The sequence below is a fragment of the Cibotium barometz genome, chromosome 26 (genome assembly GCF_041138505.1).
Source record: "Cibotium barometz isolate CiBa-2024 chromosome 26, ASM4113850v1, whole genome shotgun sequence".
In the NCBI taxonomy this organism is placed as follows: Eukaryota; Viridiplantae; Streptophyta; class Polypodiopsida; order Cyatheales; family Cibotiaceae; genus Cibotium; species Cibotium barometz.
In genome coordinates this window covers 37,427,881-37,449,993 of record NC_141071.1, presented here as the reverse complement: position 1 = coordinate 37,449,993, position 22,113 = coordinate 37,427,881, and the positions used below count along the sequence as shown (strand labels likewise).

The 22,113-nt window shown below is 40.7% G+C and overlaps 1 protein-coding gene across 1 annotated transcript; it reads right to left on the bottom strand.

Annotated features, from left to right (window-relative positions):
• Positions 1 to 18,740: 18,740 nt before the first annotated feature.
• LOC147623931 (G-type lectin S-receptor-like serine/threonine-protein kinase SD2-5) lies at positions 18,741 to 21,893 on the bottom strand. Its single transcript, XM_086820573.1, has one exon. It carries the CDS (start codon positions 21,829 to 21,831, stop codon positions 19,246 to 19,248), a length of 2,586 nt encoding a protein of 861 aa, XP_086676699.1. The 5' UTR covers positions 21,832 to 21,893; the 3' UTR covers positions 18,741 to 19,245.
• Between the last annotated feature and the right edge of the window lie 220 nt (positions 21,894 to 22,113).

Sequence of the window (22,113 nt, the reverse complement as noted above, 5' to 3'; positions counted from 1 at the left end):
CTACTAGGTGTGCCTTTGAGCGCTACTCGTATATACCACCACACAATGTTAGCAAGATTTTTCCATTGACGGCTTAATGATAAACCTCATTTGTGCATAAATAAATTTTGGAATAAAGAGATGTTATTTTGTTTTCTATGTTTTGCAAGTTATCTTTTATTGTAAGTAAGTAATGATGAGTGAATAAAGATGCAAAATGGCCTGGAACTTGCCTTCCACATAGGAATGACAAGCCATTTAGGTTGCATTCTAGCATGATAGAGTAATGGTCATAACCTATTATCCTAGTTGTAAGGAGTATTGCTTTGGTCAACCTTACCAACCCCTATAAATGTGGTGACACTAGTGGGATGAACATGAAGAGAAGTTTATTATGGAAAAAGATATAGTCTATCTTTCAAATTATGCTCCAAACTTGAGTCTAGCCATGTTTATGGAAAACTTGAATTTTGTAAAAGAATATAGGATTCATGGGTAGAATCTTCGTTACCTTAGAAGAGTTCCTAGAAAGACTTAACCATCTTAGTATGTATGTTCCACATAGGAAATTTGTAATAATAATAGGCCAGTATCGATATTTTTAACTTTTAGATCAAGAGGTTGAGATTTCCCCAAGCAATGTAATAAGCCTTAAAGAAATAAAATACGTTTTCTCTTGTCTCCAAAGGAATTTAATTATTTAATCGTTGAATATTTTGACGTAAAAAAGATAACCTTTTCTTTTAGAAATAAATTATAAGATATGGTCGTCAAGCTCCTGAAATGGAAGCATTGGACAACGATGTTAAAGAAGCACTCCATAGGTCACAACCATCACAAACTAGATCCATTCTAAGGAGAAGGAAATAACCTTGGTGAAGCAGTTTTATATTGGACCAACTCTATGGATGAGTACTTCGATATTGTAGGGTACAATGACCATATTAAGATGCTTCTTACTTGTCTCAAGATAACTAGAGTTTCTCTAAATAGTTGGGGGAACCATGTTAAATCAAATCACTTGAATCGAGAGTGACTTAGGTGGGAGGACAAGAAAGCGTACCTTTATCAAAGATTTCGTTCCCCAAGTTTCCAAGAATAAAAGATGAACAAATTCTTAGAATTGTCTCAGTAGGCAGGGAAGTCCATTAAAGGATATCGTCAATCATATGCTAATCTTGTTTGTTATGGACAATGAAATTCTTCTTCATCTTGGTTCATCCAAAAGTTGGATCCTTCATTGGATAGATTACTGAAAATACTAAAACCTCATGGAGATGGTTAAGTATTTTGCCCAAGCCTTTGCATAGGAAACAACTCAGTAGAAGTCCCTATTGCTCCCTCCCCCAAAGAGAACTTCAACCATAGTAAACAATTCGATTCACCTAACTGAAGTAGAGTAGGGTCAAAGTCAAGGCAGTAAGGCTTGAGGACCTATGGGAAATGATTCTTTTTCTAATCTACCATCAGAATTGAAATACCAACTCAAGAGAGAGCACAAATATTTTAGATACTAGTAGCCAAGATATATGATGAGTGATTGTGTGAACTCTCCTATTGTTGTCAATTTCCTAGCTTCGAGGACCTCGATACCCAAAACCTGTAGCTTCAATGTAGAGTAATCAAGGAACACCACCTTAGAATTGGGAAAATGAGAGAATGAGAGAGAGAGAGAGAGAGAGAGAGAGAGAGAGAGAGAGAGAGAGAGAGAGAGAGAGAGAGAGAGAGAGAGAGAGAGAGAGAGAGAGAGAGAGAGAGAGAGAGAGGGAGGAGGTCTTATATGAAAGACAAGGTACATTATTTAAGACCTTTAATTTCCTAAATCTTGAAGTCCAATGCAGGGTTGCAAATTTCACGCCTAGTGAAATCTACTAGATCACAAAGTCGTGTGTCAAAACACTCAAAAGAGAAACAAGAACCAAAAAATCCGAAGATAGAAGAGTGGGTGGGATAGCATAAGTATGGGAACAATTCACTAAGCTTGTAAAGAAGCACAGTGATTCGGGTTGTGCAAGAGCATCTGCACCACCCAAAAATATCAAGAAGCAATATGGAAAAGACAAGAGGAAAGACTTTTGGAAAGGAACCATTAGGGAATAGTCAATTAGGCAATTATAATCTCAACACATTAGAGGAAAACGAATGGTGGGAGACAAAAAACGAAGTAAGGAGAACTTCCCTGAAAGATAAGGAGCATGCAGAAGAGGGAAAGGCAAGAAAGCCTCACCAACAACAAAAGAAAAGCTCTTAGGAGAGCACAATGGCTAGGAATGAGCTCTAGGAAGACTTGAGCCAAAGGAAGCTCAAAATCACATTGGATCAATTCGTGATTATGGGTAGACAGGTTAACACCATTGAGCATGTAAGAATAAAAAAGAATACAAGCTAGTAGGAATAGAGAAGAGGGAGAGCTCACAAGTATTCTATTACAAGGGAATGAAGGTCCCTAGCTTAATGTCAAAATTTACTTATATAAAAATAACTAGCTTTCACATTAGGCCAAAATAAAACTTTCTTAATATCAAAATTTACTTGGATACAAATGACTAGCTTTCACACTAAGCCAGACAAAACTTAAAGAATAATCCATGGGCAACACTAGTTCTAGTCCTAAGCAATTATGTACATGAAGTTTATCACTTCCCCATTGGCATTAACCTCAATCATTTTATAAATTCTAGCACCATCTTACAAGAATTAGGATTCCATTACATGTGGGTAAGATGGCAGATCACCTTATTTATAACCACTACATATTCACCCAAATCAAGTGTTGATATAATAGTTACACATGGCTTGTTATTAGAGGAAAGGGTAGTACCATCATTTCAATTATGCCATTAATGTATACCAACACATACACCTAAACATGGATATGAGTTAAAATTAAGGTTATGTTAACATAAGGGAGGATATTTGAAAGTAAGGTTATGATTACATAAGGGATGATATTTGAATAAGAATCTTTGAAGAGGCTTTGTTTGGCTGAAGGAAGTTTGATGCAAGTTTGTTTAGTTTGAATTTTGCTTTTGGGTAAAGGAATTTGAATATGGATTTGGTAAGGATATTTGTACATTGTTGGTGTTACTATGAAATGCTTTTGTATTAGAAAAGATTTTCGATTGAAAGTTTGTTTTAAAAAAACTTAACCATCATATTGTCATGCACTTTACTTTTCACATCCACATATTAATTCTAATCACATTTGCACAATCATCATTCTATGTAAATTTGATGTTCATCACACCATAATTATGTATGCAATAAAAATGTTGTGTGTGGAAATGGGGATGATTTTGTGTAGGATAGTAGAATTGTGTGCTAGAAAGATGTTGAAATTTACATTTGTATATTGTAATGTTGGTCAATTTTTTATAATAGTGGAAATTATAACGGTAAATTCAATTCGTTCTTTTAAGCAATTGAATTTGGAATAAGGAATTTGATTGTGTGTGGAAATACTTTAATGGTTCAAGTACATTGAATTTTTTTAAATAAGCAAAAACAAATTGTAAGTATCCAATCTTCAACTTGAATATGATGATATTCAACCAAAGATAAAAATTGTATTTGTGCCACCACGAGGGTGTAGAATTCCCAAGGAGGGTTAAATGATAATCAACATGATGTCCAATGAGTTTATGGAGTCAAAGAGAAGAGATACAAAGGAGGTGTCAAACTCCTTGGATACATGGAAAATGTGGACGAAAGCACTCGAAAATGTGAATGAAAATGTGGAAGAAGGATTCTATGAATGCAACAAGCAAATTTGAATACTATAATTTCCCACATAGGGCTGAGCACAATCTTGCCACACATTTAAACTATTAATACTATTAAACAAGATGAAATGGCACAAAACCAAATGAGATAGCAATGCTGAAATTTAAATGACACTGCAATAGGGCCGGAAAGGGCCAACCCTCCCTTGTAATGTGCATTATCAAGGATTTCTCAAGATACAAGCTTCATGGGAATCACATACCAGATTTCCAATGACATCCATGCAATGGAAAATTTTGCAAACATGTTTTGTCAAAGTGGTGGTTGATTCCATAACTTTTGTCACGAAGAACCTCACTTCCCAATCCCTAGTGTCTTGCCACAAGCAACTATGCTCCACTGGCATCAATACACAAGCATGTGTGTGCCCTGTTGAGCCATAGAAGACCTTAATGTAGAGTAGGTAGAGAGAATTTGTGAAAGCTCTTACTGGCTGAATAGCTCTTACTGGATGAATAGCTTTTGATCAAATTGTCGGCAATAGGGAATTCTCCGAAGCATCTTCAACATGTACATCTTCAAGAGAAAGTAGTTGAAAAGGACTCATTTGCTGATTGTTTCCAAGAGTTGGAGAAGCAAGAAACCATGCTAAAAAGTATGTGTATGGACTAGTTATGTTGAAAATTATCTTCACTTATCTCCTCATGAAGTAGGTTCCTAGTTCCCATGAAGGGAAGGAGAGGATAAGCCTTTCCAAATGAATAGTGGGTGGCCATTGGGCCACCTCAACCAGAGCCACACCTCTCCCATAAGTGGAGAGGGTGCCCATTAAGTTGTCCACACTCTTTTACTCAAAAGAGTGCTTGATTTTTGAGAGTTTGGCCAGTCGCCATCCATTAGGTGCCCATACTCACTTATAACATGTCCACCCAATCTTTAATGAAGTGTGGATCCCAAACTCACTTATAAGTTGTTCGGTCATACTTTAATGAAGTGTGGACCTGCAAAGTAGCACAATGAGCTAAAATACAATTAAGATTAAACAAAGAGTTTAGGTTCACACCTACCACCTGTCTACACCCCACAAGCGAGCTCAGAATACAGATTCATGTGCATAGGTCACAAGAGTCCCCTGCCCATAAACTAGATATAGAAATCTTGTAGAAAGTAAAACATTTCATGCAAAAACAGTTCAAGACATGCAAGTATGCCATGCATAAGAATGTATTAGTCAATCTCCCTTTCATTTAGATTATACCATGTGGTCATTCCGGGCATAGATATTACATCCCCATGCCAACCAGAATACCATAATATGGACATGGGCATGGACCAAAATCCCTAGCCTCTCATATCCAGCCTATTGGGCCCTGGTGTAGACATCAATCCCCTACCATGAGGTGCCACTCCACATGACCCTTGGCATAGACGTAAGTCCCTTTCCACGAGGTGTCATGTCCACACGATGGAGCCCGCCCATAGGTTTGGAAGCATAGAGAATTCCCAACTAGTGACATCCCCTCGGGCTTCTAAGGAGTTGACCGCAACTGTAAAGCTTACAAGTATGCTTCTAGGAGCTATAGATATTCCTAGAAGTATACCTCATCCATCCATTTAGCATCCATGGGTGAATAATTTTTGAACTTCACAAGGTAGCATCTTTGAAGTTTTCCACCTACATGCTTACGCTCCTTGTTGTGAAACACAATTTGCTCTGGCTATAACACCTCTTCCAAGTCATCCACTTCAGGTGAATCTTCCATAACCGGCTCTTTAGGCTATGGTCCCACATATTTACACAAGAGGCTTACATGAAATGCATTGTGTATCTTCCATAACCGGCTCTTTAGGCTCCGCTCCCACATATTTACACAAGAGGCTTACATGAAATGCATTGTGTATCTTCCAATGATTCGGCAAAGCCAAGTGAAAAGCTACTTCATTGATATGCTCAATGACTTTGAATGGTCCATAGTACCTGGTAGAGACCTTGGCACACATCCCCAATTTTCCATACATAATCTCAAATGGGGCCTTATCTATAGAAGCATGCACTATGTTGTTATATGTAAATTCCACAAGTGGCAAATACTTCTCCTAAGAACTTTTTTGATCGTCCACATAGCATTTAAGTAAATCCAATATGGTTGAATTTGTAGCTTCACTTTGTCCATCCATTTGAGGATGATATACTGATGAAAAATTCACCTTAGTGCCTATATTGTCAAAAAGAGCTCTCCAAAAGAGACTCCTTGACCTAGGATCTCTATCCCCCATAATTGATTTGGGCATTCTATGATGCTTAAACACCTGTGACATAAAGATTGGGACCATGTGCTCAGGTTTATGGTCTTTTTGACATGCAAGAATTGAGCTTGCTTACTAAATCTATCTACAATAGTCCATATTGCATCATTGCCATACTGTGTACACCCAAATCCATAATGAAATCCATGGCAATGCTTTCCCATGGGTGGTTCGGAATTGGCAAAGGGTGAAGCAAACCGGGAGCATTTTGCCTATCAAATTTCACATTTTGATAGGTGATACATGCATGTACATGTGCCTCTTATGTTCTTCCGCATACCTGGCCAAAAGAAATACCACTCAATCATGTGTATGGTAGGCATTATGCCTCTATGACACCAACATATGGAGAAGCATGGCACTCATCTAAAACCTTTTGCCTCATGTCAGACACTACACATAGGCAATTAGCTTTCATAAGATAACTATCTTTGATCACATATGAGGCATGTGCATAACCAGCCATCAAATCAGACCCAATAGTGGCAAAATCAACATCCGTATGATACAAATCAAGCATGGCAGACAAGTCCCCATGAGAGGATATCGAAATAGCTTGTATATATGGTTTTTGTGGACAATGCATTCGTATATATGGTTTTTGTGGACAATGCATTTGCCGCTACATTCTTCTTTCCTGGGGGTAAAATCTAGAAACATAGAGAGGAAATTAGACATCCTCATATGCTTCTTTGAAAGCTCAAATTGTGTGAGAAAATACCGCAAACTTTTGTGATCTGTCTTGATTGTAAATTCAACTCCCAATAAATAGTGTTTCCATACCCATTTGACATTGAGTTTCTTGGAGGCTAAATCTAAATTTATGAGTTGCTAGAGAGTTTGATTGGGGTAAATTTCAAGTGCATTTTGGAAGATAGGTTGCAGCCCGGACTAAAACTTCCTCTTTTTTTCCTCTTCATCTATCTTCATAAAGGGAACCACTTCCAATAGTACCTTCCAAAATTTTGATACATAAGAAGTGATTAATTCCACTTATTTTTGGTCCAACCGATCCCACTTTTTGTGTATGTTCTTTAAAAAATTGGGAGGAAAAAATAGAGCATAATTTTACTTTTGAATTTAGCCCATGCATGGGACACGCGAGCGTTACGTGGGAAAACCAATGACGGCATATTGTTGCGCATCATTGCTTATAATAATAAGTGTAAACGGGTAACGTTCGTGGGTGATGGTTGTAGGCCGAAGACCCAGTGATGTGTAGCATGGGGAAACCATTCGGGACATAGGGGGTGCATGAGTATGGTGTGTGGTCGGTAAGATACACACTGGATGCTTCGGGTCACTGGTATATATAATGGTTGGGTGGTTAAACATGGTATATCAAGCTAGGTTTTGTTTAGCTTTTTTTGAGTTCTTCTTCTTCTCTCTCACGTTTTTTACATGAGGCTAGTTTTCATAGCTATGCATGGAGGCCTGACATTTGGTATCAGAGCTTAGGGTTATGTTCTTGGCTATGGGGGAAGCTTTACTACAATATTGAGCTTGCAAGGGCGTGGAGAAATGATCATTGTTGCAGTTTGTCCGTCGACGTCCATTCACTGTAGACGCTCGTCTGTTTCACTCCGTTGTTTCCATTTCTATCCATCGTTGTTAGAATTCCGTCGACGCTACCGTTGTTTCGTCCATTTGCTGCCGTCGTCAGGCTACCGTTGACGTTCTTGTTGTGTGGCAAAATCTAAAAATGAAACATAGAGAGGAAATTAGACATCCTCATATGCTTCCTTGAAAGCTCAAATTGTGTGAGAAAATACCGCAAACTTTGGTGATCTGTCTTGACTGTAAACTCAACTCCCAATAAAAAGTGTTTCCATACTCATTTGACATTGAGTTTCTTGGAGGCTAAATCTAAATTTATGAGTTGCTAGAGAGTTTGATTGGGGTAAATTTCAAGTGCATTTTGGAAGATAGGTTGCAGCCCGGACTAAAACTTCCTCTTTTTTTCCTCTTCATCTATCTTCATAAAGGGAACCACTTCCAATAGTACCTTCCAAAATTTTGATACATAAGAAGTGATTAATTCCACTTATTTTTGGTCCAACCGATCCCACTTTTTGTGTATGTTCTTTAAAAAATTGGGAGGAAAAAATTGAGCATAATTTTACTTTTGAATTTAGCCCATGTAGCTGCATGGTGTTGCCATAAAGCTTCTCGGCCAACCACCAATGTGCTGCAGTCCCCTTCATGTACATGCCCAACATGTCTAAGCTTTGATCCCTGTGGCTAGTTTTCATAGACCTAGGTTGCCTAGGCCTGACATTTGGTATCAGAGCTTAGGCCTAATATCAGAGCTTAGGGTTAGGCCTGACATTTGGTATCAGAGCTTAGGGTTATGTTCTTGGCTATAGAGGAAGCTTTACTACAATATTGAGCTTGCAAGGGCGTGGAGAAATGATCATTGTTACAGTTTGTCCATCGACGTCCATTCACTGTAGACGCTCGTCTGTTTCACTCTGTTGTTTCCATTTCTATCCATCGTTGTTAGAATTCCGTCAACGCTACCGTTGTTTCGTCCATTTGCTGCCGTCGTCAGGCTACCGTTGACGTTCTTGTTGTGTGGCTAAGCCGCAAGCACCTTTGCATGGTGCTTGTGCTTCTCACAATAGCCATGTCTTCTTCTCCTTTTCTCTCTCGACCACCCTGCAGTGCACAGCACATCACTGTCAACCGGTCGTCGCTTGTTAAAAAAAAAAGAAGCCCACATTTTCTCTACAAAAAGCTTATTACAAAAAAAAAAATCCTAAGGTTCTTTGCTTCAAGGTTCTAAGGGAAAGTTCATGCACGGTGCATCTCGGAAAAAATCTCTCCTTCCGATGGTCCGTTACTTTGTAGCACTTGGCATGATGCACAAAGCTATAGCTCTACACAGCTTTAGCCTACATTGGCTTCGACATCCTTACAACCAGGGGGCTCACTTATCCCTTCTCTTTTTATTTTTTGTCGTTTGGTGCTTCTTGCATCTTATTTGCTGAAAAATGGAATCCAATCACTCTGCCCCATAATCACTAGAGTCTGTCTCTGTTTGCCAACAAATGCATCATTTGCAGGAGAAAATGAATTTATTATTAATGATATCCACACTATGATAACACCTTTAGTACCGCATTCGACTTCGGATACCCATCACTTTGGTAGTCATGAGGGTACACCAGAAAAGGGATTAAAACTAAAACTTGCATTAAAGGATTTGAAACCACCAAAGTACCCTGTCACTTCACATTCTCACATGACTAATGCAGTAGATCAGTGGCTTTCTAAGTGGGAACAATGCTTTACTTTATGTGATATCACAGATGAGCACATTAGAATCCAACATGCTGTATATAATTTACAAGATGTGGCTCATCATTGGTGGAGGAAAATTCAAAAGGACAAGGCAATCCCAAATACTTGGGAGGAATTTAAGGATATGTTTATTTAGAATTTTGTGCCACCACCAGATGAGCAAATTAGAGCCCTTGATACTTGGTTTTTTATCCCTCAAAAGAATCTTACTATTTAGGAGTATTATTGAGAGGTGCTTATGAAGATTCCACAAATTTTACCAGATTTCTTACATGTTCATAAATTCAAGGCTTGGGGTTAAATGATAAACTTCGACCATTAGTGCATCGTGTGAGAAGTGTCAAACTTTATCAAAAGCTATAGAAATGGCTTTAGTTTATGAAGATGGTCGAAAGGGTCAAAATTAGGCAGCGAGTCAAGTTTCCAAGTCTCATTTTATGCAACCTACTTTATGAAGCTTCGAGGTACACTAGGGGGAAAAAGGAAAAAGGCATCTATGTTTAGTGTACATTCCTCTACAAAGACTCTTGCAAGAGTTAAGATAAAGGTGTCAATGAAGAATGAGTGCAGATCTTCTCTCACTCCAAAGCAGTTTGAGAAAGCAATTAAAGCACCAACCACATTTATGATGTTAATGAATGATGTCTTTAGGCCATTCATGGTGGATTTTATTGATGGTTATAGTAAATATTTATTGGAGCATGAACCATACTTGATGTCAAGAGGAAGTTGAATATTTGGGACACATTATCTCGGTGCTAGGCATAAAGATGGATCCAAAGAAAGTAGTAATGATCTTGGCTTGGCATGTTCCATAGGACATTACTACGCTTAGATATTTCTTAGAACTATTTGGTTTTTATAGAAAGTTTAATATTTTCTATTATGAAATAGTAGCGCCATTAACTGACTTGTTGCAAGTTACTTGTTTATGTCCAGACCGACATTCAATAGCAAAGTTTTGATAAATTAAAGGTGGCAACTACACCTATGTTGAAGATCATGGATCCGTCATTACCTTTTGTCATTGGAGACAGATGCTCGTAGCATTGCCATAGGAGCTGTGTTGAGCCAAGAAGGCCGACCAATGGCTTTTGAGAGTAAGAAACTCAGTACTTCACAATGCAAGTGTGTTAGACATCATCCCCTACTTGTTGGATTCCTATTTGGTGTCCTATTTTAGCCTCTAGGGCTGACCATGTTAGTCTGAGGGACTAGTCACCTCTCACATATATTTTCCCATATATTTTCCCATTTTATGGAGTCCTGGGTGTTTTCCCAGTCGTGTAGGTATTTTAGCTCCAGTCCACTGCCTTCATGTAGAGGTATATATAGCCGGCATGCCTCCCTCATATTTCACTGCTTAGCATTGCTTGCCTAGCTTGTCTAGTTGCAATCCCTCACATACGAGGTTCTCCCCTCTTACTCAGGGACATGTATTCCTTTTGGTGATGTTATTGAGAGCAGGCTCTCACTGTGTTTCCTCTCCATCTCTCTCTCTCTCTCTCTGTCTCCAGTGTTTCCACTTTCCCTTCTTCCGCTGCACATTCTATCATGGTATTAGAGCACCGGTGATTTTAAGCATTGGATGATCCCTCCTCTACCTCTTTATATTTGCGTTTTTCCACCCATGGATAGATCTGCGTTTTTGTGTTCATGCGTTGAAGCTTGCGTTTCTTCAAGGGCTGATTGATACCCATTCAGTGGGCTGCAGTTTCCTCTCTTCAGGGCGTCAATTTGCAGCTTCTTCGTAGCCTGACAAGGGTGTTTTTCTGGACAGCATACTTGTCCTTCTTGGTGGCACCTTCCAGGGGTTCTTAGGCGTTTTTTTTAAGGACTGGACAACAACATAGTTGTCCCAAGCATGTTGCGTTTTTTGGTCTATTTGGGCCTGCTTTCCCAGCCCTAATCTTGGAGCTCTCTAGGCTCCCTTTTGCCTATCCTTTCAGGTGATCTTGTGCCATCCCTCCCACCCCCCTGATTGTTCTCTACAGTAGTTCTTGATCTGAGGCTTTAGCGTTTCCATATTCAGTCCCTTATACCTCTGCGTTTCCATATTCAGTCCCTTATACCTCTGCGTTTTCAAATTTGCAGCCATGGTTGCTTCGTTTTTCTGAACCGATCTTGCTGGTAACTCTACCTTCACTTGGGCTAGCGTTTTCCTCATAGGAGGTGTGAACACTGGTTGACCTGAATTTTCAGGTTTGTAGCCCTTGTTTGGCCACGTTTTCTTCTCCAGTGGACACAGATCACTTGCAGAGGGGGTTTGTTGATTGGATTGTGGCTTTGGAGGCAGTTTGGTACTTGAGGAGGATTCTGAATTTCATATTTCAGTCAGCGTTTTGCTGATTTTGGAGCATCTATACCTGCGTTTTGTTCCTGGCCTACACGGTTTCTCGATTTCTACATGTTCCTTGCCTTTTGTTGGCAGTGGAGTGATAATTTTGCTGGATAGCAGTTTTTTGGCTGCATTTTGCTTCCCACAGGAGTTTTCTACACTCAGAGGGGGCCTTTCTCCAGCTACTTCACTTGAGGATCAGTTTTGGGAGTTGTTTTGTATCTGTGGAGACTTTCTTCTGTGTGACAGGAGTTTTCAGTTTTCTAGAGGAGAGCAGTGATCTTTTCAGAGATCCTGAGCAGAGTTTATTTTGTCCGAGCTTGTGTTCTTTGTAGTATTTGCAAAACAAGGAGGGTGTTTTGCCCTTTGCGGTGTGATCCTGTCACATGGATTCTTTATTTGTTGTTGCTGATTCTTGGGATCTGGTTCTACTTCTAGAACAGTCTTCTGCTATCTATGATGCTTTTGAGGACTTTGTTACCACTGAAAAGAAATAGAGTCAATCTGCTCCAACTCTGTACAAAGAGTAGCCAAATGCTGTATAAAAGCATCCTCTGAAAAGGTCGGCATCGCAAGATGTAAAGACTCTGTAGAAACGATGGGGTCCATCTGCTCAAACTCCATAATAACATGAGTTGCCCAATGCTGTACATAAGTACACACCACTGAGGTGGGCATCGCAAGATGAAAGGACTCCACATCCCCCTCTTAAAAAAAGATATCGCCGGATTGGTACAAGCCCAACCTAATTTTGATCCAAATCCAAAAAACTCTGGAAGTACCATTGTGCCCCAAGCACGGTTAGCAACCATAGATCCAAAGCATTCCACTGGGTCCAGAAAACCATCCTCCAAAACAACAAGCATGCAGAACTGGCAGGGGGAGGGGCATCCTCAAAAGCATCACAAAGAGATGCAGAGATAGACTCCTCACAACAATGAGGAAGGGAAGCAGTCCAGTGAGGAGCAGCTTGCTTCTCCCAGGATTGATTATATACAGGATCTGATCTTGGTTTTGAGGTTTTGAGGTTTTTCATACCTTCTCCAGGCTGGATACACGACATTTGACTTCGGGGAGTGTTCTTACACTTGGGTTTAGAACCATTATTTGAAGCAGCATGTCGCAGCCTATATGGTTGTTTTCTTCCAAAGGAGCAGTGTACCTGGCAGCTTGTTCTGTTGCTTTTGTAGCTGAGTTGCTGAGGAGATTGCTTGTCAAGCTTTCTTGGTACCTGTTTTTGCAGTCTTTCATCTTTGATCGAGGACGACGTCTCTAGCTTCTTGGAGTTTGCTCAGCATCCGGTGCTGAGAGGGGGTGTTAGACATCATCCCCTACTTGCTGGCTTCCTATTTGGTGTCCTATTTTAGCCTCTAGGACTGACCATGTTAGTCTGAGGGGTTGGTCACCTCTCACATATATTTTCCCATATTTTTCCCCGTTTTATGGAGTCCTCGGTACAGTTGTGTAGGTATTTTAGCTCCAGTCGGCTGCCTTCATGTAGAGGTATATATAGTCGGCATGCCTCCCTCATATTTCACTGCTTAGCATTGCTTGCCTAGCTTGTCTAGCTGCAGTCCCTCACATACAAGGTTCTCCCCTCTTGCTCAGGGACATGTATTCCTTTTGGTGATGTTATTGAGAGCAAGTTCTCACTTGTGTTTCCTCTCTCTCTCTCTCTCTCTCTCTCTCTCTCTCTCTCTCTCTCCTGTGTTTCCACTTTCCCTTCTTTTGCTGCACATTCTATCAGCCCACACATGAGCTTGAATTGTATGTAGTTATCCATGCACTCAAGGTGTGCTTGCATTACTTGTATGGAGCCGAGTTTAAGGTATACATGGATCATGATACACTAAAGTATTTTTGTAACCAACTAGATTTAAGGTATACATGGATCATGATACACTAAAGTATTTTTGTAACCAACTAGATTTAAGATGCTATCAAAAAAGATTGGCCGAATTGATGCAAGAGTTTCACATGAAAATCTTATATAGACGAGGAAAAGAGAATGTTGCTGATGCATTGTCTCATATAATGTATCAGATGAGTTTTAGTATACTCAAGAATGAGATCATTCATAGAATACGTGAAGCTCAAAAGACAAATCTGTATGTTCAATCGTTATGGAATAAGGCTAGCGAAGTAGATGAGCCCCGTCTGATTTATTGTTTGGTAAACGTAGATTGACCATTGAGAATGGAATTCTCAAGAGGAACGGCAAGATATGCGTTCTAGACTTAGATAATTTGAGGGTATTAGTGACACAAGAATGTCACGATAGTTCATGTGCTGGACACCCGAGAATTAAGAAAACAATTGAGCTCATTAAACATTTCTATTGGTGGCCACAGTTGAAGAAACATATTAATTATTATGTGACACGTTGTTTACAGTCAGGTTACTAAATTCGAGCGTGTGAAATCGTCAGGAGGATTGTTACATCCGTTACGTATTCCAGAGAAGAAATGGTAGAGTATTTCCATGGATTTCATTATGGGTTTACCCCGAACCAAGAAAGGTTATAATGCTATCTTTGGCATTGTGGATAAATTCTCTAAGGTGGCACATTTTGTTCCTACTTTGAACAAAGTTGAAGCTCCACAAGTAGCGGATTTATTTATTGCCAACGTGTTTAGATTATATGGCTTGCCAAAATCAATTGTGTTGGATAGAGATCCGCGGTTTACAGGTAATTTTTGGCAACATTTTTTTGTTAAACTTGGCATGTAACTCTAAATGAGTAGTCATCTACAAACTAATGGTCAGATTGAGAGAGTCAACCAAGTCTTGGAGGATATGTTGAGAGCTCCCCTTGTAATATGTTTCTATTATCAAGGATTTCTCAAGATACAAGTTGGGCATCACGTGCCAGATTTCCAATGACATCCATGCAATGAAAACATTTGCAAACATGTTTTGTTAAAGTAGAGGTTGAGTCCATAGCTTTTGTCACGAAGAACCTCACTCCCCAATCCCCAGTGTCTTGCCACCACAAGCAACTATGCTCCACTGGCATGCATACACAAGCATGTGTGTGCCACGCCGAGCCATAGAAGAGCGTAATGGTCAAGCATGCGAATGTAAAGTAGGTAGAGAGAATTTGTGAAAGCTCTTACCACCGTTGAATTTTCCGGTCTTGAGAGAAGAAATCACCTTTTTAATCAAATTATTGGTGATAGAAATGCTCCAAAGCATTTTCAACATGTACATCTTCAAGAGAACGCAATTGAAAAGGAGTCCTAGGGGCTGAATAGAAGTGCAACACTCATTGCCAGTTGTTCCAAGAGTTGGAGAAGCAAGAAACCATACCAAAAAGTACGTGTATGGAATGGCTATGCTGAAAATTGTCTTCACTTATCTCCTCACCATGAAGTAGGCACCTAACTCCCATGAAGGGAAGGAGAGGATAAGCCTTTCCAAATGAATAGTGGGTGACCATTGGGCCACCTCAACTAGAGCCACACCTCTCCCATAAGTGGAGAGGGTGCCCACTAAGTTGTCCACACTCTTTTACTCAAAAGAGTAATTGATTTGAGAGTTTGTTTGGCCGCCATCCATTAAGTGCCCAAACTCACTTATAACATGTCTACTCAGTCTTTAATATAGTGTGGATGTTGAAACTCAATTATATGTTGTTCGGCCGTTCTTTAATGAAGTGGGGACATGCAAAGCAGCACAATGAGCTAAAATACAAATAAGCTTAAACAAAGAGTTTAGGGTCACACCTACCACCTGTCTACAGCCCACAAGCGAGGTCATACTACAGATTCATGCACACAGCTCCACGAGAGGGCGTCCCTTGAACATAAACTATACATGTAGATCTTGCAGACAGTAAAATATTTCACACGAAAATAGTTCTAGACATGCAAGTATGCCATGCATAAGAATGTATTGGTTGATCTCCCTTTCATTTAGCTTGTAGTAGCAGGCGATCATTCTGGGCATAGATATTACATCCCCAGGCCAACTAGAATACCGTAATGTGGACATGGGCGCGTACCAAAATCCTTAGCCTCTCATATCCAGCCTACTGGCCCCTGGTAGACATCAGTCCCCTACCATGAGGTGCCAATCCACATGACCCTTGGCGTAGACGTAAATCCCTTGTGAGGTGTCATGTCCACACTATGGAACCTGTCCATAGGTCCGAAAGTGTAGAGAAATATCCAGGCAAAGAAAGCGTATTACCCAAGACAAACCTTGTGAACCATTCCCTTCAAATCCGAAGGATGAGAGAGTATAGCAACCAAAGGCAACAAAGGGGAGGAGTATCAACCACACATCAAACACTAGTATACACATGAGAACCTACTTATTTTGATTGTGATGACAAAAAATAAACAAATAAACACTAGTACATACACGAGAACCTACTAATTCTAATTGTGGTGACAAAAATAAACAAACAAGAAAAACCAAAAGAACCTTAATGCCCTCTATCCTAATGCTACAAATAGATCCTGCTCTTGAGAGAGAAGAGAGAGAGACACTTGCTTCACTCAACATTAAGAACTTGCAAAGCTTTGCAACACTCTTAATCCAAAACATTAGCACCATCGACTTAGGCAAAAATGCAAGTTGATTGTGAATATCCCCTTTGAAATTAGTCTTTGAATTACTCAAAATAAGTAGATTTTCCTATTTATGATTAGTCAACTCAAAGTAGATGGTTGTTTGTCATTGCCTACATGATACATAGGAGTAAGTGTCAGAAAACAACTATCCTTTAGTGTAATTTTCATGGCTCAAATTGAGAACTAGAATGCTTAGGCACCCTTATCCTCTTGATTGCTTACACTTGTGCATTGTCAACATACTTTGAAAGAACGTGTGTCCTTCCGTTCAGGTATAAACATCTTGAAGCTCTTGAATGAAGATGGACACTACAAGCCATACCATTTCTACAGTACGTCCTCTTCGTATGCGTGTCTTTTTGAAGTTTATATGAACAGCTTATAGAGCTCAAATGAGCATGAACATCAAGCCTATGATTATATTCGACGTCGTGAAGAATCGATGGACATTGACAGAGATCACAGAGTACATCGCAAGGTAGATAATTCCAAATTCATACCACATTTGAATCTGAGTTACACGTCATTCATTAAGCCATAGGATTTTTATGTGAGTGAAGTTAAAAAAAAACCATACATAAAGTATGGCGGGGACTTAGCACAGTCCTCCCTGAAATTTAATAAACATAGAAGAATGTACCCTTCCCCCGTTTCCCAAATAGCACTTTCGATATCGGAAGTGGACCAAAACACCTTCAGTGTTGAAGGCGACCATTAGTCCTACGTATTGATTAATGATACAAAACTCATTTTCAAATGTGGTAATGAATTTGTAATTTTCTAAATTACGAGGTACTTTTGAATCCCCATTGAACGCTTTAAGCTCATCGATTGTGAATGTTAGTCTAACATTGCTTCCAAGTATGCTTTCAAATTCATGTTCATTGTAGCATTTCAAATACACGAAGTATGCTACCCAAGCACTCACACAAAACACGATAAAAGAATTAAAAAAAACAATCTTGTTTTGCAAGCTTCAGAGCATGGAGTGCACCTGGTTTTGATGATGATGATAATGATGTGTGTATGTGTGTGTGTGTGTGAGAGAGAGAGAGAGAGAGAGAGAGAGAGTACTTGCTTGCGTTTATGCACCAAGACATCTTATGCATGAGGTAGTTGGGGATTCTCAAGCATATACAAACATATACAAGCATATACAAGCTTGCAAAATGTACTCGGTGCGACACGGTGCACCTGGCCATGGACTCCACCTCAGGATGCCAATTGGCAGCGAAGATGGCGCTCTGTGATACCTTAGCGTGGAAGGAGGATGTGGAGAACGAGGTGGCCATCTTGTGAAAAGGGTGTTCTTGGAGTACATGGCGGCCAGAAGGGTTGGTGCAAGAGCAGGGCTATCTGCTAGAATCGGAGGCAAGGGTCCATCTTAAAAGGCCTAGACTTTCTTCACATGTAAGGCATTGCGCACACCAAAGTGAAGTGCACTAATGTCGTGTTGGGACTGTCGAGGACCGATCATGTCGATGAGAAACTAGGGATAAAGCTTGCAAATTTTGGCATCAGCATTGGCACTTTCTACGCGTGGATGTACTTCAACATGTAGATGGTAGGAGACGGTGGATGGCTGAGGGCCGTGCAAGCTGAGCCTCCTATTATATTTGTAATGATTTCATCTCTAATACAAGAGTCGTGCGGGGTTGTTTGGCCACTCATCTGAAGAGGCTCCAGGCCATGGCTGACAACGTCCAAGGTCGTGTACGTGAGAGGCCGAGTGCACCATCACCACCTTTTAAGTATATGGCATAGGTGTAGATGAGCTACACTACACTACTCGCATCATATGCTGTTGTAGGTATATGGGCATCAAATGAGCAGTAAGTGAATACAACGTGACTCTTAGTAGCAAGGGAGCCTTGGAGGAATTCCAATATATATGCTGCTGTAGGTACTGGCAACAGATGAGCAGTAAGCGAATACATTGCAACTCAGAGTATCCTCCAATGCTAGCTTTAGCAAGCCATAACATCGTCCAGCTTTTTTTTACCGATGTGCATGTGGCCTCACACCCTTGTTTGTGTTTGTGCAAGGGTGTTAGGCTACCCAAGGTAAAAACCAATTATAATTTTCCCTACCCTTGAATTTAAAGATTCAGAATTTTAAAATTTTAGTAATAAAACTGATTAATCTATGCATTTTTCCAATTACAAAAGGTTCATCCTTTTTTTCACTAGTTAGAAAGAAAAGTTTACTTCTGACACTGCCTATGGGAACTTCCCTATAGTGGAGAGAATAGGTGGCTCAATCAAAATCTTGCTTCGTGCACGGAGGTGCTTTTTCCTCGGAATTTTTTTTACAAAAATGATGCTTTTTTTTCAAATATACATTTAACATCTAACTTATCTACGTTTTTTGTATTTACACCTTGAAGATTTTAATGAAGAACAAAAGGGCCAAAACGAGGAAAGCAAAGGGGAAAGAAGGAAAGGTGTCCAAAGATTAAGTGTTGAAGGGGCAAAGCAAAGGGAAGGGAAGGAAAGAAAAAAACCGTCCTTTAATGTATTTTGTACCAGTTAAAATTCAAAAAAACTAATTAAATTTACTCATCTTTACAAAAACCCATAAAATTTATAGGTTTTTAGTTCTAAAAACCCGTTAATAATGAGATTTTGAATAGGGGAAACTGATTGTACTCCAACTTGTCCATTTTCTCACTAGCTGGGAAAAAAGTTTTTCTCTAGCACGGGAAGGAACCAGTTTGCAACCAAGTGGTTCAATCAAGAAGGCTAATGAAACATAAGGCATTAAAACACGAGTTAAGGCTTTCTGTGATGTTGTCTACCACAGTTGTAGGCTCAAGATGGCACAGATGATGGTGGAGGCTTTTTACTGTCTTGAAGCTAGCCATGTTCAATTTTGGTAGAAAGGTGAATCATCATACTCATTAGAGGCGGCTCTGATTTTTATCCACTGGTAGAGACCAATATTTTATGAAGGTTTGAGATTAGAAGTTGGCATTCAGCAGACATGATGGACTTCTTTTTTACAGCATTCATTCAAAGATCACCTTGGACAAGACAGTGATACTGCTTGTATGATACTGGCTGCATTCACTGAGCTCAAAAAATCAGCCCAGTTTGACATAAAAGTGCGGGAAAGTGGGGGATTGGGCACTTCTTGTCCACTTTGTAGCTGCTGTGACAGGCTACTCATTGCAGGTCTCTTATCTTGGTCATATTGGATACACCAATAAGCCAATCTCATGGTGTTCTTCACTTGCAACAGTCGTCTCTCATCATGCTCTACTTCTCTGTAGACTGCAGGATCAATCACCTCATCCCATGCCCCTACTTCCACTTTGGGAAATGCCTGTTCTGGACGGAATGAGTCACTGATTTGTGGTTCCACCACCCTTTGACCACTAACAAGCTCCCACAATACCATTCCAAAGCTGTAAACATCAGCTTTGGGTGTTGCAACACGTCCAGCAAATAGCTCTGGAGCAATGTAACCACGTGTTCCCCGGACATGCATTGGTGAAAGTGTAGCCTCATCCCTGCTTAGTAGCTTGGACAGCCCAAAGTCAGAGAGCTTTGCACAAAACTTGCCATCCAAGAGGACATTTTGAGGCTTGATATCTAAATGCAAAATGCAATCACGGCACTGTTCATGCAAATATACGAGGCAATTAGCTATTCCTTTGGCAATCTGTAAACGCATATCCCATGGCAAGGACCTGTCGGGCTTGAAGATCCAAGTATCTAGGGAGCCATTGGGCATGTACTCATACACCAGAAGGCGATGAGATTCTTCAGCACAAAAACCTTCAAGATGCACCAAGTTCACATGGTTTACAGTACCCATAGCTTCCACCTCTGCTCTGAAATCGAAATTGTCATCATTTTTCAGTCTTTTGACAGCAACTGTCCTGCCTAGGAGCTGCCCTTCAAACACCTCACCAAAACCCCCAGCGCCAAGCCTCCTAGAAGTAAACCCTGATGTTGCATCGTGTAGCTCTTTGAATGTGAACCTCTTGAAATCAATAGTGTCTAGATCTTGCTCTTCCATATGGTGCAAAGCCGCCTCATCCTCAGGGATGACGCCTTTGCTTGATTTAACCCAGTAGACAAAAAACAAAGCCGCCACCAAAGTGAACATCAGGCCAAAAGAAACAGAAATTGCTACAATTTTGGTATGGCCACTTGATGTGGACTGGAGTCCTGCCGCTTCACTACTTGTTGATATCTCCACCTTGATGAAGGCTAGATGACTTTGGTTGTTTGTCTTGTGCATGGTCCATAGCTGATCAGATGCGAAGTAGCAAGATCTAGACTCATTGTAGTAAAAGGTAGCCTTGCAAGAGCAGTTTTTCAGGCATGCTGCCTTGCATTCTGTGACAGTTACCGATGCGAAATCAGGTGGGAGGTACTGGTTGGTGAAGTACTCAACTCCAGTGAGCTCTAAGAAAGTCATAGTGGAGTTAGTGCTAGAGAGGTTGCAAGGTGTGGGAAAGGAGAGAGGTGTAAGAGGAATACAGCCGATTGTATCAGAGTTTTGGGAGAAGCGAAGCCCTCCTGATGAAGCATTCTGTGGGCAACTACATGCACTCGGTGATGTACACATGCCATAAGGGCCACATCTGTTGGGAAGAAGGCACTGGTCAGCAAAAGGATTATATTCCAAGAGCCACCCGTTGCCGGACCACGAATAGGAGTGCAGAGCTCCATCAGCCTCTAGTCTGAGAAAAGTGGGACCCGGAGACGAGGGAGAGGCACTGGTTTCATCAGGATTGAAGTAATATACGTAGTTGCTGCTTGTGTTGGAAATAGCACACAATTGAGGGGATGTGGAATTGCTATCCTCATCGGGGTCAGGTGAGAAAATGATGCCGTATTCGTAGAAGACGGCATCAAATGGGTGATTACAAGTGTGTAAAACATTGCGAAGGTCATTGAAACCATAGATGCCCCATGTCCAGTATGGTAGGAGCCATCCTAATCCAGTATCAAAGTACAGGACAAGCCCTCCGGGCTCAAGGACAAGAGAATAAGGCCCTTCTGAAGGATCAGAAGAGGAGAGGTTGCTTACCAGTTTGTTTCCAGGGTAGAGCGTTTGATTCTGCATGATGGTGTCGGTGGGGGAGTCGAAGGTGCTCCACAGAGTTCCATTGCTGCTGTTCTGCAAGACCAAACGACCCGCATAGTATGCATCTATTTGAATGCTGGATACTCCTTTCTGCAGAGTGTTAGAAGACCAGATGAGGGTTCCATTGCCCTCGTAGAGAGCGAGGTCGCCGTCTTGTCCGAGTTCCACTTTGGCCCCATCCGAAACTGGCCGTTGCCTGTTGGCCGTCCACACGACTTGCTGATCGAGGTAGTCGAAGCTCGAGCTGGAGATTAGGAGGGCTAGAGTGTGGGCGGAGGTGTTGCCAGAAGCTGAACGAGAACCCACGAAGCAGAGGGTGGAGACATTACCCTGAAGGTTGGTGCAGCAGAGGGTGGAAAAGTTGCCCTCAAGGTTCGTGCATGGCGCGGGGTCTGATGCGTTGAGCGTGAAAGACCATGGTGCTTCAAAGAAAGACGACGAAGATGAGCTCGCCTGTCTTCCACCCAAAACACATACAAGGAGCGAGATGACAATAAGCTTCATCTTGGCCCTGTGGTATTAGCCCCTTGCATACAGAGCTTCATCTTTTTTTTCCCCTTCCTTTAATAATGTGCTTAGCTTGCAGATTGATCTTTTATTTTGCCTTCTTAATAATGTGTTTAGCCTGCACATTGATCTTTTTTTTTCCCTTCTTAATAATGTGTTTAGCCTGCACATTGATCTGTTTTTTTCCCTTCTTAATAATGTGTTTAGCCTTCAATCTTTTATTTTGTCTTTTTTTCTTTTTAATAATGTGCTTAGCCTCCACATTGATCCTTTTTTTTC